Here is a 20,414-nt window from a genome sequence, read left to right as displayed (position 1 = left end):
TAATAGTTTCGAGTTTTGACAATATCAGCGAAAATAAATTAATGGTTTCCTTCGTCGAGAGCTCGGACGTGTTAGTCGTGTAATACGTACCTACTCGTTCGCCGGCACGGTTATGATGGTTACACACGTCTTGCGCACAGCTCTATATTTTGTACCGTTTGTCGTCCGAATACCTTCTATTATCGACCACTCGGTGCCTATTATCGTTGCGAGTGTTACGACGACACACACGGCCGAGGCAGATGAGTAGATGACTGTCGGCAGACGAGTACGAGACATAATACCATTTATCTATCATCGTGTACCGTATATTATATTATGTTATGTTATGTTATGTTGTGTTATGTTGTGTGTACCTGGGAAAAATTTGCACCCGATTTCACGGTAAACTACGTCTCGAATGGACGGCGTAAACGGCTTACTAACGGCGGGTGGGTGCGCAGCGCATTTTTTGGCGGCATGCGTTACGCGATTGTTGCGAACGACGTGTGCCTAATGATATCACGTCGCCGCCCGTAAAGATTTTCCTCGGAAAAGCGGCACGGACAGACGTCATCCCGTCAATAGCACCATCTTCTCGTACGAATACCATGACGTGTGCAGTCGTATAAGGCGTCATATTATTATAATATTATTATTATGCGCCATAAGCGTGTAGAACCGTAGAACACCTGTTAAACACGCACAGTATTTTATACTTCGATATGGGCGTGCCTGAATTATAGTTTTATGTGTAGGTTATAATAATATAATAATAAATAGCCTAGGTAAAATTTATCTCTAAACAGTTATCATTTTTTTCGGAAATTTCGTGTTTTTTTTTTTTTTTGAAACCTTAATTTTTACACAATTTGAAATCGTTAGTATTGAAAACCGTTTATTTTTTTAAGTTGCACCAGCTATTATTTTTTAATCGGTCATAAGCATATTTTACTTGTATGTTAATTGAGCGGATAAGCGGGCAAGTACAATGGTCTCCACAAAACGCTTGTACGTTTTACTTACTCCTTTTCGAATCTACCTTTATCAAAGTAAATATGATTTTTTATAAATCGAATAAGAATAACTAATTAATTACTGACTCGATATAAGATACAAATAAAAATTACCTCTTACAAGTTAAATTTATATAGGCGTCTTTTTAAGCTTAGAGTACCATTGGTATTCCAGTCTATAAATAAATTTCATTTTTACCCGTTGATATTAAAGACGTTTTAAGTTTAAATTTTTAAAGGCACACGTGGTTAGACGTTATTCGTTATCACCAAACAGATTTTTTTTTCATATTTTAATTTTAAAACAAGTTAAAAGTGTTTTTAAATTGTATTGAAATGTATTATTTCAAACTAAATTCAAACGTACAATATACGATAGACAATTTTAGCCATAATATATATACCTATATATGAGACGAAAAAAATGTGTAATATAATTAATGTATTAAAACTTAACCATTTAATTTATTATTATTAATTATATATTTATATATTCATTAATCATTCATGTATAATTTTATTTATATTTATGTACTTAATTTAAATACTTTGTCAAAAATTGTTTCATTATAGAAAGATTAACAATATAAAACTAAAAACATTTTTTAAAAGCTCAACGATATGATGATGAATTTCCCCTTTTATCACCATTTGAAGACGCTATTGGCCTAAACTATGATATGATACTCGTCAATTCGATTTAATAGTATAATATATATTTCTACTGGCGTTTAATACCCGTTTTTCTATGGAATAACATTACAACAGGTTTTTGACATTTTGATTACAAAGAATAAAGCATTCTGTCGTTGTCATTTCAATTGTTGTACCTTCTTTAATGTTAATTCTATGAGCATGACAAAATACTTGAGAGTATATATAGTATATACAGATGCTAGAATACTATAGACAGTATCGTATACGTTAATATAAAATATAGGTAAATACGTACTCAGTCTTTCATGAAAATAACATTACTTAGTCATTTCCAATTCCGGTTGTGAATTGGCAATTACTCTTAAAATAAATTGTACTCTTTTCGTTAAAATTGAAATATTTTTTTCGTACTTATTTATTACACTCATTTAATATTTAAGTATGAATTGTATTGAAAAAAAAAACGTGTTACCGACTACCACTGGTTTTTGTACGTATTTTTACCATTATTATCTATACATTAATACATTATAATATTTTGTCAAAAAAATTAGTGTTATAATATTCAAATAAAAATAAGTCGTGTATTTTTATTTTACTTTTTATACGACCGTATAATATATCTATAAGCATTCATCAAAGGAGGTTCTATAAGTTGTTTAGGCCCCAATTAAAAAAAAAAAAGTAATATAGGTTAAAATTTGGTTTCTGAAAAATATAGAAGTATAAACATATAGGAATTTGATATTATAAATAATTTTTTTAAGTTTATAATTATCAAGGTATAGTAGGTTACTTTACTATATTATATAGATTAAAGAAACAATAATAAGAATGAAATTAAAAACGGGTCTTGTTTAATGTTTGATACTTCCATACATTTTTTCAACTTTTCTTATAGGTACCTATTCATTTTTCTCCATCTCATTATGTTTTAAATTTTTCCTTGACAACTGCTGGAATTTGTTTACTGCGTAAAAAGTTATCTAGGGGCAAAAATCACACATTGTAATTAAATAGTTTTACAGATCATTATCTATAGTAGTATAGTAAGTATTTTCAATTTCTCAGGGTTCGGTTTATCTAAAATAAACCATACATATAATACGTACCTACATATTTTATAACGATTTAATATCATGATTTACATTCTTATAAACTTGGTACCTAATTTATAAAAGCTAAATAAAAAAAAAGTCTTTGATTGAAATATTATTATTATCTTTTAAAATCAACATTTTTCTCTGGTAGACGCCTACCTATTACTTTATTACAGGTATTATGTAATTTAAAATTCATATAATCACTTTAGGGCACAATTATATTCAAATATAAAATAAACCTATGTATTGAAAATAGTGTGTATGTATTTAAAAACAATTATTTTCCATAGCATATAATAGGCTCGTTTTTAATAATTTGATTTGAATATATATTAGGATTTAAGAAACTGTCGTGAAATAGTATATCTTTAGCTAAATTATACTAAAATTATTCCGAACAAAATGGATTTGTTGATTTTAACATTAGCTTACCATTAAAAAACTATACATTATTATCATGCATAATACGTTCTTAAATACTTATTTATTAATATTTAAATAATACAGTGGAGTAGGACATCAACTGTAACTGTTTAATGCATTTACATTTAAATAACTATTTAATACATTTGAAATTAACTTCATCTAAGATGGACCATTTTAATTATTTTTGGTTTTTTTTTTTTTTTAATGGTATTCTTTTATCATATAATATAATATGTTACGGAAAATTTGATAGTACAAATAAATATAATATATACCTATTGTAATTTTATGTGATTAATAGGTATATTTAATAATAATTGTGAACTCGTAAATTGACAAACTTGTTTTAATGATTTTTTTTATTCCTTACTCGTTAAAACTCTTCACATTTAAAAATAATTTTCTGCCATTATTTTCATTTGTACTTAAACTAACTGGCAAGTGATTTTCTTGTTCATAAACGTAATTTAATCAAATTTTTTATTGAATTACATTTCCAGTGTCGAGATCTGATTTTCTTCGTGTTTGGTCTTTTTTTTATTACATAATATGACGAATAAGTACGTTTTATTAAGGAGATATAAAATATGAATGTTAATATATGACCATCAACCGCGGATGTCACTATAATTTATACACGTATAAGTAATCAATTACCAATAATTAATAGATTCAGTCGTTAGCATATTTATTTATTCAAAGTGTAGTAAATTATTTTATGAGTGTCTGTTTGGTGAATATTGTGTAAATAAAATAGAAGTGGTTGGTTACGGTCGAGTAGTTGACCACAGCGAAGTCAGTACACCGAAGCCATCGAGCGAACGGGGAAAGTGCAACGGTAGGGACAGATGATCCGTGGAGGTGACGAAAAAATTATTCATTACGCGAGCATGTCTAATAAACGATTGAAACATTATATACACATAAACATTTTTCTTTCGTATTTGAATGACCAATTGTTTTCTTTTTTTCTCTCGTGGATAGTTGTTACAGTTACGTAATAAACAAAATCGAGTTGATCCATGTGACGGATTCCTTAATGAAATATAGGCCCATAAAAAATTTGACACAGAAATAAATGTAGATAATGTATTTACTATTTAAGATTAAGGTGAACGACATACTTAATCTTCGGTAACGATAATCACAGTAAATAACTTGGAAGTCGGAAGTATAAATAGAACACGTTTAAATCAACGACTAAATTGTATATATAAATATAAATTTTAATATACAAATCCGTGCATTTAAAAGAGTTAATCTTTTTGACGTGGGTCGTACATTATGATCGTATATTTTCTGATTATATTCTTTAGATAAAGTTTATTATTTTTAAATCATAATTTATTGTAATCACTAGTCTAAAAACTAGAATCTATGCGCTTATAACATTAAGGTTTTATTTTACAATAAATAATGGTAGATATACTTATTCTCATTTCTCATTTAATCACATTTTTATGTACACATAAAAAATAAGTACCGGGATTGATAAATTAGGTCCTAGATACCTACTCGAAATATAAATCTAATTATATTGTACAAATACGATAAAAATGATAATTCATATAATATATTTCACACTAACTGTTTGTGCAGAACGTTGCCCGTGACAAATTAAAATCTAGTAGATTTCCTTTATTTGAACTCCGTTAAATGTAAAGAGTAAACTATACAAATTCTCAACACAATTATTTGAGAGATTTAGATAAAATATATAATATAGATCTAAAATTATTTTAAATTATCATGGCTGTTTTGTTTCATGTAACCAATAGATGCTATTGGTTAAAGTAACCTACAAAAATAAAAATAAATATTAATTTTTCAGGAGCCAACAAATCTCTGTGTGAGTCACGCTTTAAAATTTGGCTTCGAGATGTACATTCTTTAGTATAGGAATATGATTATTTATGTAGTTACCAAATTTCAGAACGCCGCGACGCCGCGTGCGATAGACTTGACTGTGGATTGCATACACACACATAAACATTCACTTTTATTAATATAAATATTTTAAAATAATATGATTGAATATATTTAAAAATTTAAAATGGTCATAAAATGTTTATTGTTTTAAACACTTGGTCTAAAAATTGAAATTAATTTTTCAAATAATATAAATGTACATAATAAAATTTAGATAAACATTCCCCCTAAACAAATAGATATACCGAATAAAGTCAGAAGATTTTGAATTTTGATTTTTGGCAATTAAAATTTCATTACAAATATACTAATAATTTGTTTCATTCAACTGAGCTCATAAGTCGTTACCCAATATTAGAATACCAATCACATATAAAAACATGTTAATATTATAGGAAATAAGAATAATATTTAAATGTATTATACACACTATGTAGTTAACACTTAATTAGATTATATAGTTTTTCACTAGGTCCATATGAAAAATTTAACAATTAAGTTTTCACACCATATAATCGTTATACCTATATTTAATTAATGTTTGTATACTTAATTTAATAGAAAACCGAAGAAAGATCAGTACCGATTGCTATAAGAATACACAGGACTCTAGAACTTGCGGACGATAAGTATTACGTCATCACATGTGGCAAATCGGGATTCAAGAATTCCAAGTAAATAATGTCTATAAACTTGAACTTGCCGATGAAATTCTACAAATGTTAAAAGAAAAAAAAAATTCAACAAGATTAAAACATTAAATTATTTTTCAGAAACGAAACGTCGTTGGTATCATTAAAATTTCTCGAGAACGGGAAAAGAATTCAGGAAGTTGTTTACAGCCATCCATACACACTAAGGGCTGAGATATCTAGACACGATGGTAAAATAGAATAATACTTAATTAATATTGAAACTTTTAACAACTTATTAACGGATGATTATAAGAAAATTTAATATTGTTCGTGTTATAAATTTGGGTCCAAATACATTTTAGAGGAATTTTTTTTTATTTATCTTTAAAACCCTTAAAGTTATTCTATGCACTTATGATGAAATTATATATTATCATAAATCATAATACGCTTATTATAATTTATAATATAATACACAAACATAATAGTTAATAAAATACACTTATTTTTGTAGCTTTTTTGGTTGGTAACTACTAAGTATTTATTTTTGTATCTTCATTTTACCTACTAAGGAAGATTTCTGAAAACCAATTTATACACATTGTTCAAATCAACTAAAATATAAATATTTAATTTCACTGTAATGTAACGGTTATTAGCACATTTTAATACTTTATGTATAATACATAAATATATTTAATTTATACGTGTATTATTGATTCCTAAAGCTACAGTGTTCTTCTTTTTTTTTATCGTGAGAAAGTATTTATGTAATAAATTACACGCTTCAATAATGATAATTTGAATTTAATATTTAATTTCAATTTGTGGTTTTATTAAACAATTTTTACACTTATAATTTATTAATATTTCAACATTTTACGTAATTTATTGAAGTGGAACAACCATTAAATATAAATATTGTTAAAAAAAAATTAAAGGCATATTTACCCAAACCTAGGTGTATATCGTACATAATTGTGTAAATAATATACGCAACTACGAGGAATCAAACATAAATTCCTTTTTTTTTTTTTCATGTTCTAAACCACACAGGCGCCTATGGAATACGCGTTAAGAACTGTTTTGCGTTCAACAAGAGGAACAACAGCGTCAACCTCATCAATGAGCTCGGGTAAGTGAACCCTGACGATACTGCACATAGTTGGTTACAAAAGATCTCCCGCTGTACCGCGTATAGTACAATTATGTGGTTTTTCTAGTTACAACTTCCAAAGACTCTGAAATTAGTGGTTTAAACCGTGATTGTTTTTTAACTCGCATACGTCTGCTCTAGCGTTTCTAAGAAGATGTTGTTCGATGGGATTTTCTTTTATACTTGGCTATTATTTTGTTTCGTTAATAACCGCAATGGTCCGAGAGATCAGAGCAGTATGTTTCTTCTCAAAATAAACGGTCTCGTACAGTCAACAATTTTATTAAATGGTCAGTGGCAGATAATATCAAATCGGAAATATTTTCGAGTTGTTTACAATCAATTAGTTTTTATTTAATAACATAAAGTTAACTGTGCCGATTTTCATTGGACAGTAATTATTGGTTTCACTATTGTACTCAACAATGTTCATAAAAAGCGTGCTGAGAACGCGTCTAAATCCACCCGTATCATAATTTTAGAAACACTGTCGCTTCGAAAACATTTTCTATTTTTTCGTATTAGATACCTACCTGTAGAATATTGGACAGAAAAATATCGAATTAGTTATTTATGTTTTTCAAACACTATATATATGCAATAATATTATAATTGTATTGATATCATTCTCATTATACACGTATAATGCCGCAGTTGTCCGTCCAACTCGAAGGTCATCACGCCGTTCAAGTACGACCCAAAGTCGGGGTACGCGGACGCGACGCTGTCTTCTATGTTCCGGTTTCCGGACAGCCCGGAACTGTATTTCCAGTGCGACATCGAGGTGTGTCGGGGCGCGTGCGTGGAGCCCGACTGCGACGGCGTATCCGCGGTGCAGTTGCAGCAGCAGCAGCAGCAGCAGATCAAGTACGAGTTCGCTGTTGACTCGCCAGCGGAAAACGGCACGTTGACTGCCAGCACGACGGTTTTCGTGCTCGAGCCCGGCGAGACGGCCCGCAGCCTGACGCTATGCGACGACCCGGCTGACGGTGGCATCCGTCCACCGTGGCTGCTATACCTGTGCATAGCGTTCGGGCTAATGTTCCTCATTATGCTCGTCATCAACGTGTTCCTGTGCTCGGCGATGACGTGCTCGTGCGCTCGCACCGACATCATTGAAAAAGAGCCCAGCATCATCGAAGACTACGACCCGTACCGTAGCTGGCATGGTTCGCAGTACGGATCGAGGTAAGCGGTTGGCCGGCGATGGCGTGCGACCGAAAAAACAATTTGAACGGTTTAAAATAATATCACATTATATTGTGTATACGATATGCGTATAGTGGTAATGACGACGATAAAATTTCTACACCCCCGCAGATCTCCATCCCCTTCGCCGCGTTCACATGTCGAGCGGATAAAAATAATGCATTTACCCCGCACCGGCCACAGAGATCTTCATATTTATATCCTTCGTCCTCTCAGATGGTTTTCTCGTTTGATTATTTTAACTCTGACTTGGTCCTATTTTATTCGTTGAGTTTGTTTTCATTGTAACACATTTTTTTTTTTTACTTCTTTCTGTAGTGTGATTCGCCAAGCATGCTCATTCCCATTATAATATAATATATATAAATATATTATAATGACGAATTTATTTAAATTTTGATTTTTGATGGGATCATTAAACATACTTTAAGACCGTATATATGTTGAAATTCTCGAAATTTATTGTACCTACTACTTAAAGAGTTTCTTGTGTTGATCAGAAATTCTGCGTTCAAACGCCTCCCCCCTTTACTGTTAATTAAGATCTCGCGTTACTCTCGTTGCTTGTCGAATTTGGTCGTTTATAGTTTTGATTTTGATACGTCAAAATTTTCAGAAAAATTTTTAGTTAAATAATTTAATCAAATTCGGCAAAATATAAATGATATGGTGAAAATAATAATTCGAAAATAATTACTAGTATTTGCGATTTTATTATGAACATTATTAGAAATTTCTGATTTTTCAATTTGAATTATAATTTGATAAAACATTGTAATAAATTATTTTTGATCATTGATTACTTTTTTTAAATTTAGGTATTCATTAAATGGTAAGCCAGGATACGTATCTGGTGGCTCTACGATGAATTCAACTAGATCCATGTCGACAAATAGCGATCATTATGCGATAGTACACTCACGACCAGGTAGTCGGTACTCGGGCACCGCCAAACACCATCCACACATGAGAGGACCGCCATCCAATATTGGATCACATTATTCTGGAAAATAATAATTTTCTAAAATATATCAATATATATACATATATTTATATATTATACTATTATTTAGTTAAAATATCATATATTTCGAAAAGGTTAATTTATTTCACCTGTTTTTGAAAATAAGATATATTTATACTACAGTGTACATAATATATATATCTAATATATTAGTAAGTACACGCATTATGCAGCAGTTGTACTTAATTTTAATGAGAATTATATTTTATAATCTCTCAAAAACTTAGTTGCCATTGTATTTTACAATCTTCAATAATTATTATAAGTTTATTAATATATATATATATATAATTTAACGTGTATTGTAATTTTAATTATTAATAGTTACTATATAAACCTACATTACACGTGTAATAAATTAACTTCCTACTATTGATTTTTATAAAGAGTAATAATATCTAACTGCATAATATACTAGAATATATTATTACAAACAAAGTAATTTAAACTTGATTCACTTGTTCTAAAAACCAAGTAATGTCAATTATCGCAATCACGTCAGTGAATTATTTTTGTTATGGTAAATCTATATAAAATATATATATTAAAAATTTTGTATACAATATGTTTTACGTATGTTAATTATTATAACAATACGATTTATAAAAATTAGTTACCTCTGTTGTCTTCAGTTTTTTAAACAAATGTGTAAATATAATAAATGCGTTCAGTAAAATACTTTTAATGTTTTTTTTTTTTATATATTACTGTGTATTAGCAGGATTACTGCAGAGAATTACATACCAATTTAAAAACTTTTCGTTTTTTACAACTAAAAACAACTCAACATTTTATTCTTCGGCCAGTTTTGAGTGTCACGCAAATCCCTTAAAATGTACTAGCGCATTAAATCAGTGATATTGAATTGAATCCATGCTACTTTTATGTGTTTGAATTGTGAGCTCAGCTTATTACATTAATATATTTGAATTGAGTCAGTAAAGATAAAATTTCATAACTATACCTATATAGCCGATGACACACAATTAGTTAATTCTTACTTAATTATTAAATTATTGCGAGTGAAAAATGGAGTGTATGTTTAGATAGTTACCAGTAAAATAAATATTTCTCTTCAAACAATTTGTTATATTTCGTTATATTTCCAAAAATAATAAGATAAGTATGTACTTAAAATTTTTTCCAAATTATTATTTTCAATACTTATACTGTGATAAAATTTTCAAAAAATTTTAACTCTTTTTGAAATATTTATAAGTATGACAAATTTTCAATTTTTGTTTAGTATTTTCTATAACTATTTACTGTCGATAAAAAATTATTCTCTAGGTAAAATTTATATTTATTTATTATCATTTTTTAATTATTTGTCTTTTTATACTTACTATTATAATTAAAGGAAGGGACTCGATTCGAATTACCTAACAATGTTTGTCGGACTCGACTTCGAGTAACCCAAAAGTATTTGCGAGACTCGTTCAGTACTTGGGATTCAATGATTCGATTCAATGTTATTCTATTAAACGCTGTCCATTTGTCACAAAAATAGGTAGATATCATATTATCGTTTAGATGGGTAGTTACCGGTACGACAGTCATTTCACCATTTCGACACTATGTCAGCAAATTTACCAAGACAGGTAACTCTACACTATTAATAATGTATTATGTAATATATCTATTTATCTCATGAACACAATACAAATTACCAAAAAAATAATATCGGTTGACAAACACTTAAATATATTTATAATATTTTTGTATTATCTATTATGTTGTATAATATTTACCTATGTATTTGTTCTGTCTTTACTATCACTTGTAGATTACAATAATTAAAATATATATTACCAACTGTAATAAGAAATCTGATGTGTCTTTTATTACTTTTATTAAAATTTCTACAATAACTCTTAATGAGTATTTATGTTTTGCTTATTGAACAAATAACGCAGCTGGAAATTACTATGTCAATATTACCAAGTGTTATTACTTATTACCAATCTAGCATAATATCTTCGTAATATTATCGTCATTATTAGGTATTTGCTGTAACCTATTTATTTAGACTTGGACTTGAAATTAAAAATGTAAAACAAAACATATAAATAAAACTTTTAAAACAAAAAAAACAAAAAAAAAAAAACAGTTGCAGTCAGTCTAGGAACTGTTACAGAGGTACAAAATAATAAATAATATAAGTAATATAACCGGTCTCCCAAGTTTCAGTGTCATTATTATTTTTTTTGTGAATTTACATTCGACTTATTTTTTTAAATTTTTATTTATAACAACTTATGAGAAATCTTGTATCAGTTGTCTATAAATAAGTCAAAAACAAGTAAAATATTTTGAAAATCATACCATGATAAAAAATGATAATATTAACAATTGGTGAGAATTTCAAGTTTCTATGGTTATTCGGTTTTGGACTACGACATAATAAAAATATTGATTTTGTTTAACTATTTTAGTGTCAAATTTCCCGTTTTTTCTTAATTTTCTAAAAATTCAATTGCATTGGTTACTTAAATGATGTATATTTGTTAATAAATCTTTAATGTTCTGTACTTCTGTGTATTGATGTTTAATTTATCATGTATACATTTATCATATAGTCTTCATTGTCATTTTTATTATGTATAATAGAATGGTTTATATTCGTTCTTTTATAGTAAATAGAATTCTATTATTTTGAAAGAGATTAATAGGTTTTCATAATGAATGATTTTATAATTAATATAGACTAGAGTATAATAAAATACAATATAGTAATGCATTAAATGGTATTCAATATTAATTTTTCTAATACATTTAAAAAAAATGTTTATATAGTTTTAATAATAACATAATAGACAATATTATAATAACTTAAAATAAATAAATAAATATATATTGAACAGTGCTATGACTTATAAGTAGGTAACACATTTCAATTGTTAACATGATAATGACGCAAAAAATTAAAAATTAAATACATTTAATATTATAAATATTCAGCAAATCGATTGCATGTTTGTTTGGATAAAAAATTGTAATATCAACCATAATAAACAAAAAAAAAAAAAAATAATAATAAAAGTAACTTTATAAAGTATATTTGTTTTTATTTCAAAACCTCATTTGTTTGAATTGGCAAGTGTTTGGGCTGAAAATTATAAACCCAAATGATTTAAACTTAATAAAGGTAAGTATCACACATTTATTTTGTATTGAATATAATTATTAATTTATTTATTTACATTGACTGCCATGCAATCACAAGCACAGTATCAGAGTATAAAAGTATTTTTATAAACGCTGGCAGTTGCACCATGTTATCTATATTATGTCATTATCTATATACTGTATGACCACACATTTTATTTTTAAATATAGATATTTTCCATGGCATTGAACTAATAATAAATATTTATTGATGATAGTAAAGAGGAGAAAATTTTGGATTGAAAGATATATTAGTAGTCTTAAACAGATTATATTATATGCACTAAAAAATTTATTACCGCATTAAAAAAAAAATTATTAAAAATACTTAATTTTCAGTCAAAATTACAGCACTTTTTTAATGTTTTTATTTTTCTAAATAACAAAATACATTTTTAATTTTGTATTTTGAAATAAAATATTTTTCTTAGTATTTTGTTACAATAAAAGTCAAAATTTAGACTAGTAGTTTATGAGTTATAAGTATTTAAAGTTTAAGTAAGTGGAGTAGTAGACTACATTTTACAGAGTATTTTCATTCCACCCACTTAAACTCTAAATATTTATAACTTATAAAATACTCATTCAAATTTCAATTTGTATACATTAAAATAATCTAAAAAATATTTTGCTTTAATTATGTAATTAAAAATGTATGTAATTTATAAAAATATATTAAAAAATATAATTTTTCAAAAAAGTTCTTTTATTTCGATAAGAAATTAAGTAAAAAAAATTTTTTTTAAGTTAATAAATTTTAAAATAATGAGTTTTATTTAATAAACAAATAAATCTGTATATAATAATAATAATAAGAATGTAACAATTTTATATTACTTTAAAATGGTATTAAAAATAGAACATGGCTCTGTAAGAAAAATATCCATGCAACTGCTGGCAGTCAATGTGCTAAAAAGCAATAATATTACTCACCATAATGTATATTTGGGTTTGTAAAGATCTAACTAATACATCATTTAAAATGTGTTTAAAATCATTAGGTTCAGAAGTACAGTCAATGTGCATTTTTGGCAATGTTGACACACCAACAACAAGAGGATAGAGATTAAAATGCAACTTGTATGTGCTTTCAGGCAAAACTGTGACGTTCATCTAAAATGATATACAATTAAGTATGATATTGATATTATATAGTATATTTGTATACATACATCTTTGTGTCCAGCCATCATAAATGCTTCATTTGCTTCCATTGATACATCTAATGTAAGTAGTGATTCAGAGTTATTATGTAAAAAGTATACAACACTCATTGGTGTATGTAGCCACCCGTGAGCTGGTAATTTCATGTCCACCTAAAATCAAAATTAATCCATCACTTTCTTCAGTATCAAAACCACATAATTTAAAATAACTGACCAGAAATGTAGATTTTTCAACAATAATTTTAGGTAATTCTATACTTGAATATCCACTCTTACATTCACTTTCCACATTAGCCCTGACAAAAAAATAAAAAAGCAAAAAATTAGTAGGTATTCAAATAAAAATGAAGATTTTATAGCTTATAAACAAAATTACAAATTAGTTTAAATATTTACTTATTAGTTATTTATAATATTTTTTATTACCTTTTCCAATTTATAGTGAAACAACCTAAAATATTTTCACTAAACTCAGAGGGTGTTATACATATTACTTCTGAAGCACATTCATCAGATTCTAAAAGTACTCCATTAAGTACTGATTGGTAACCACCAGCCGAAATATTAACATGTTTAGCCTGTAATATTAAATGAAAATTTTCTAGATTGATTTAAATAATTTTTTTTCTCATAAGATTTACCAATTGAAAAGATGTATTTTCTATAAATATTGGCCATGGGGAAAGACACTTTATGTTTGGCATCACTATTAATGGTTCATTAACATACACCTTAGATACAGGTTCAAATTTGGAAGACATGTAAGTAACTGTTATGTCAAATACAATGTTCACATCTATAATTATTTCAACATCTTTTACGCAAGCAATTTTTGTTCTATTATTATCTTCTATTGAATAGCTTATCTGAAATAATAATAAATATTAGTATAATATTGTTGGTTAATTAATTGATAATAGTTTGTATACATATTAACAGAGAGTTCAAATAAAATATGATGGGTTAAAATGTTAAATAAAAGTAATTTTTAATTAATTTGACAATGAGCATCATTAAACATTCAAATAATTTCCTTTTGAAACTATTAATCTGTAGTGGATTAACATATAAATGAAATGTAATAATAACTATAATGGTGCAATCACAACTTATTGTATCATGTTTCATACATTAAATATTTAGGTAATGATATATTAGTAATATATTAAATATATTAGTTCAACATGAAATGGCAAAATTCTTTAATGTGGTTAGATACTTATCATAAATAAACTTAATTATAAATCTTTAGCTGAAGAAATCTTTTATATGTGGACATTCACTTTATAAAAGGTCCTATGTAGTGAAATGTTAATCATCTAGATATGTGAATGCTCATTTAATGAACCATTAAAAAGTATATACATAGCAGCAATATATAACATTTTTAAATATTTAAAATTTTTAAGTAAAATAATAACAGTAATTAATAGTATTAAACTGCATTTAGAAAATGTTTTTTTAATGTCTATTATGATTAAAATGTTAACTGTGTTGTCATCATGTATCATTGAAATTTATTCACACAAAATAATGATTTTATGATAATTACTTATTACTTATTCATGAAAAATTTTTTAATGTCTTTAAAACAAATAAATTAAATTATTTTTTACTAGAAATGTTTGTATTCACAATCAAAATAAAATGATGATATTTTATTATAATTAATAGCAACAGACATTAATAATTTTGTAATAAAAAATGAAATTCAAAACTAGTGAAATATCTTATATTCTATAGTTTTATTAATTTTACCAAACCTTCGAATTATTTTCTATTTCAATGAACATTTTCAACTGAAAGTGTTCATAAATATATTTGAATAATAAATTTATGTACTCCACCTATAAATTGAACACTATTTACAAATTTTCTAATAATTCAAACTTTTTTCAAGTTTCTCTAATTTGAACACTTTTATAACTACTTTTTTTAGTTTTTATCATATTGATTTATTTTATAAATGGTTTACAATAAAATAAAAAATAAAAAATGTATACTGACCATAAGTTGAAAGTAACGAGTGTCTAAACTTGAAAATCTAACATAAAATGATTGAGTTTTCTGGTCTCCAACAGGCATACTGTCTAATTTAAAATCTACAGGCAATGGTAATACATTTTTATCTGGATCTTCACATATTTCAGCTGTACATCGTTGATAAATGTTAATAGGTATAGAAATAATTTTTTTTTGTTTAATATCGTATACTTACTCAAATGTTCAACTTTTTCATTATTTTTGCGATTGAGTGAGAAATTTAAACAAACATCACTAACAGGTCGATCTTCTAAATTTGTCAAACAAATGGACACTTTATACCATTCCAATAACAGTGCTGGATTTTTATGTTTGATTTCCATGCCTAGTCTTGAACTTCTTGGTTTTAGAGTAGTTGATGTTATCTGTTTGATTCGTTCAAATTCATCATCAGAAGCCTTAGACAAACTTAAATAATCATGAAAATGAGTAAAATATTTAAAATTAAGTAATAATAAATTAATATTAGTGATATTACAAACTGTAAATTTGCATGTTGAGCTTTTTTAATTGTAAATATGTAAATAGAATCAAACCAATAAAATCTAAAATTTGTTCTAAATTTGATGAAGAACTATAAAGAAAATATAACATTTAATTAAATGTTAGGATAAATATAATATTTTTAATCATCATATTATATTTATATACTTTTTTAAAGTTTGATTTGTTCTTAAAAATCAGCGTTTGTAACATCACTATTATTATCTATGATGTAAAAATACCTGAAATTAATCATTTCTCTTTCAAAGCTTTTGGTTTTCTTTATTGAACTATAGAATTTCAAAACTATTGGAAAATCAGGTTCATTTCCCAATTGTAGTTTAACAGAATTAACCTAATAAAAAAAAAAAGTTTTTTATTTCAGGAAAAACTTATATATGATAGCAGTTTATATTTAAATAGTTTAATAATTCAATAGCTTGATTCATAGCTAAACAAAGACAGTTTTTTTAATGTGAAAATAGACAAAAAGAAAAAAAATTACCACTATATTAATAATTTATGTATTTATATAGTATTTTTTGTAGCAAAGGTGGGAAGCGAGTTATTGTAATAAATTGTGAGATGTATTTTTATCAAGATTGAAATTGAAAGGCACAAGCTACACAAATTACACTTTTTTGTCAGGTTTTGGCCTCTCATAGATATTTCTGTGACAATGATTATTATGTTTTGTTAGGCTTAGAACTACCATAAAGAGTAATTTTCAGGTTCCTATTGCGGTCCTTCAAAAATATTGATGGGGACCCCTGATGTAAAGTGTAACAGTAATTTACGATGTACTGTTTTTGGTACTTCACAAAAGTAAAAAAAGTATTTACTGTCCATTGAATGAAAAAAAGTCAGATATACACACTTCAACTAGCATCAAAAATTAAACTTTTACTGCAAGCATAATAAGCATAATTTTTCACACTTTATTAGGTTTTAATTTATCTTCATCTCTAGGTATAGATAGCGTAAGCTAGGAGTACCTTATTGTAATATAATAAAAAAAAAAAAAAAAAAGGTTTTAATAATTTTTGAATTAATTCTTCTAGGATTTTTAAAACTCTTCTTTGCACAAGTATCAGTACTTTAACCTCTTATTTGAAACCGACTGAATTTGTCTGTTTTCATTTGAACAATATGAACAAAACTGATTTCACTATTGTACTATAATACTTACAGTGATTTCTTTTCCAACATCATTTGGCGAAGGCACAAATTTGCAAGTATATGTATGAGTTTTTGATTCTCCATAAATAAGTTTAGAGCTATCTGTGCAGACCTCAACATCATATGTATTATCAATGCAAGTAACACAAGCTATAAGTTTTGAAAACTGCACCAGTATAGGAAAATTAGCCCTGAAATAGTACAAAACTGGTTTAAATTAAATTACAGTATGATAGATATTATATTATATTTATGTTGATAAAGTACTTGATAAAGATATCTATTTCAATTCCATCACATGAAACATCTTTCAGAATAACTTTGGTATCAACTGTAGAATTTGTAACAGACATATCTATTTCCAAAACAGATTTTGATCGCATAAAGTCACATTTTTGCCACTCTTCCATGGATATATTTTTCTCATATTCATTAAGTGTTTTTTCAGGTTCTGGAATTTTTCTCTAAAAACATATTTTGTTTAAATATATGTTAATATTATAAGTTTTCAAAATTATTTATTGTAATATTATATTTACTTGTATTATCGAACCAATATTGTTTAAAGCTTTTTGGAGATCAATGTTTTTGTAATATTTTAAAGCTTCTAGATTTAGTTCTACATAATTTTGAACACTCGCTGTTAAATATGCGCATTTCAGACATTTATTTACTAGTTCGTGGGCAATTGCTTCCCAGCCTTCGTCTCGGTAATCCCACAACATGTGACTCCATAAACTTATTTATAAAATGGTAATTATTTAATATCAATAATTCTGTTATAAATTTAAATTGATAAAAGTACTTACGTAAGAGCTTTGCTATAATCCTTTGCGTTATAATATTCATCAGCCATCTGTACAGCTAAAATTAAATGATAAATAAACATTTACATGAAAATAATTTAATATACACTTGTTAGAAAAATACCTATTAAATTTCTCATTCTAGGACACTTATAATGTTTAAATTGTTTCATTGCATTTCCTAAGAAGCTGATGATTGCTTTCTAAAAAATATTAATAAATAATTTTAAATATGTGAAAGATAAATGGTAATTTATTATTTGGTTGTCTTAACTACATACTGAATGATCAACTTTGGTGTTTTCATAAAATTTTAGAGCTTGAACACCATCAGCTTCGATAGTATCAAAATCTAAATTGTTGAGAGTTTTCATAAGTCGCCATGGCCTTTGACCATAAAATTCAATATTATTCCATTCTTTTAATGGATTACTGGATGGGTAAACATTTGCATCCTAGATAACACAATGACCATTTTATTTTTATTTAATTTAGTATTTTGTAAAATTTATAAAATTTTTATTTTTAAGTAAATAAATAATAAATTATATACTATATAACTTATTAGAATTATTAAGCTTATAATAGCTTAAAATGTTATAAGAAATAAGTCATCAAATAATCATAAAAATTACTGAAAATGTTTACATTTCTATAAATAAGTGATGTTTGATTCTAATGTGAAATTAATACAGAAAAATAATATGTTATAGTCATAATACCTGACAAATATCATGAGCACTACTTTTTCTCTTTTTTGCATAGTCTGCAGCTTCTTTAAAGAAAAATCCTGGATTTAATGCTTGAGTAGCAGTGAAACTTTCAGCTGTTGTTTCATCAAATAATGATGCAAACATTGAAAATCTATAAAAAAATAATTTTTTATTCTTGATTGGATAATGTATGTGAAAACTTACTGTTTTGATAACCAAGAATAGTGTTCAAACATCAATTCTGGAGGTCCTATCATTGATTTAAATACATTTATATGGGAATTAAACTGAGTCAATGCATCTCGAGCTCTCTTCATTGCAAACAACAATCTGCTTATTTTGTATACAATGTATGCAGCAACAACTTTCACTTCATAGATGTTTGTGTCAAAAGTGCGTATTTCTAATAAAGACATATAACACTGATGATAGTGCCTAAATATGAACATTTGACAAAACAAATTAAAATATTAGAAATGTAAAATATAATAGCATACTAACTTGTGAGCATTATGATGGTCTTGTCTAAGCTCATTATAAAATCCAATTTTGAATGAATAACGAACAATTAAATATTGATGACTGGTTTTACTTAAATTTTCTAATTTAGATTTAACTGATCTGATTTGTTGTTGATAATAATTCTGCGCCAAATCATAAAATGCATTTTCTAACCTAAGTTTTATAATTAATAAATAATAATTGATTTATATAAGTGTATTAAAATGATGTTACCTTATAGCATAGCCATGGATATTGTCTACTATTGGAAGTATAAATAAAGCTTTTGGATTCAATGTACAAGCTTCACACAGTGATGCAGCTCTTTCAGTAGTAATAGTGTCATCAACCACAGGCATTAGTTTTTGTATTAAGACTACAACAATTCTTGATTTCCTTCCTTCCAGAGACAGCCTATTAATTTCATGTAAATACAACAAGGGTAGTTAATAGGAAAATAATAGTTTCTAAGAATGGTTGAGAGTAAAACTTTTTTTTTTTTTTTTTGGTTGACAAGTTGTAAATGGTTATAGTAAAAACATAAACATCACTACAAGTAGATTGAAAACCATAAACTATTGATTATTAAAGTAAGTCTAATTGTATAATATTAAACAACAACCTAATTGATTGGACTCTGGATGAACATTCACTGATTTTTTCATTCCACGATTCGTCATTCCAATCACAGTCGTAAAAAATTACTACCACAGCAGGATCATAACGAATATGTTTTTCAAGCCAATTTCTTTTGAGTATACCTTTTGGAATATAAGGCATCACCCTCTAAAAAACATAAATAGTGTAGTAAGTTTCAGAAAAGCAGATGTAACGTAAACTGGTTAAGTTTGATTGGTTTGATTCAGATGGGGTCAAATTAGTGACTTATTAATAATACATTATTATATACCTTTTCGCTCAAACTAGGAAACTTGTACTCAGATGTAAGGTGAAAGAAATTTAAAACAGCTCGGCTGTCACGGCCTATAGGGCTGTGGAAAGCATCCCAAATTGTCCTATGGATGGTATTGTTAACTGTATCCAGGCCGGCGATGGCGATCAGTGGACTGGGCGAACAGCACAATTCGGCTGGGAAATCGAACTCTTTGTAATCGACCATGTTGCGTCAACTGTTCGGAATGTGCGATGAAGTAAAAATATTGGACAAGAAATTGAATTAAAAATATTTAGAATTATGGATTATGAATAATTACAGTACAA

General features: G+C 26.9%; 2 protein-coding genes across 3 annotated transcripts in view; one reads left to right on the top strand and one right to left on the bottom strand.

Moving 5' to 3' along the window:
* Positions 1-9,186, top strand: part of LOC112597836 — a 30,086-nt gene extending 20,900 nt beyond the window's left edge. For both annotated transcript variants that reach the window (XM_025344063.1, XM_025344062.1), the window contains 5 exons: positions 5,672-5,784; positions 5,884-5,993; positions 6,802-6,880; positions 7,556-8,089; positions 8,929-9,186. In XM_025344063.1, coding sequence (XP_025199848.1) covers positions 5,672-5,784; positions 5,884-5,993; positions 6,802-6,880; positions 7,556-8,089; positions 8,929-9,124 — 1,032 coding nt within the window. In that variant the 3' untranslated portion in view covers positions 9,125-9,186. The remainder of the gene's footprint in view (positions 1-5,671; positions 5,785-5,883; positions 5,994-6,801; positions 6,881-7,555; positions 8,090-8,928) is intronic.
* Positions 9,187-12,006: 2,820 nt separating this feature from the next.
* LOC112597822 (trafficking protein particle complex subunit 11) lies at positions 12,007-20,414 on the bottom strand. Its single transcript, XM_025344041.1, has 21 exons — positions 20,104-20,414; positions 19,816-19,979; positions 19,428-19,607; positions 19,194-19,367; positions 18,897-19,127; positions 18,702-18,843; positions 18,261-18,434; positions 18,104-18,182; positions 17,983-18,037; positions 17,713-17,911; positions 17,441-17,637; positions 17,184-17,364; positions 16,237-16,349; positions 15,687-15,919; positions 15,476-15,618; positions 14,110-14,334; positions 13,895-14,046; positions 13,683-13,764; positions 13,475-13,618; positions 13,236-13,415; positions 12,007-12,243 (listed from the first exon to the last, which is right to left on the bottom strand). Exons 1-21 carry the CDS (start codon positions 20,311-20,313, stop codon positions 12,202-12,204), a joined length of 3,300 nt encoding a protein of 1,099 aa, XP_025199826.1. The 5' UTR covers positions 20,314-20,414; the 3' UTR covers positions 12,007-12,201.

This window comes from Melanaphis sacchari, unplaced genomic scaffold (genome assembly GCF_002803265.2).
Source record: "Melanaphis sacchari strain LSU unplaced genomic scaffold, SCAv2.0 Contig43_pilon_pilon, whole genome shotgun sequence".
NCBI lineage: Eukaryota > Metazoa > Arthropoda > Insecta > Hemiptera > Aphididae > Melanaphis > Melanaphis sacchari.
The sequence above is the reverse complement of the archived record's forward strand: the minus strand, read 5'-3'. Positions and strand labels throughout refer to the sequence as shown.

Bases quoted from the DNA above. Each gene is read 5' to 3' on its own strand.
- LOC112597822 (XM_025344041.1), bottom strand. From the start codon at position 20,313: ATGGTCGATTACAAAGAGTTCGATTTCCCAGCCGAATTGTGCTGTTCG. The intron at 18,183-18,260 runs GTATGTAGTTAA...AATATTTTTTAG, and splicing joins ACACCAAAGTTGATCATTCA to AAAGCAATCATCAGCTTCTT. The intron at 17,912-17,982 runs GTAAGTACTTTT...TTTATAAATAAG, and splicing joins GATTATAGCAAAGCTCTTAC to TTTATGGAGTCACATGTTGT.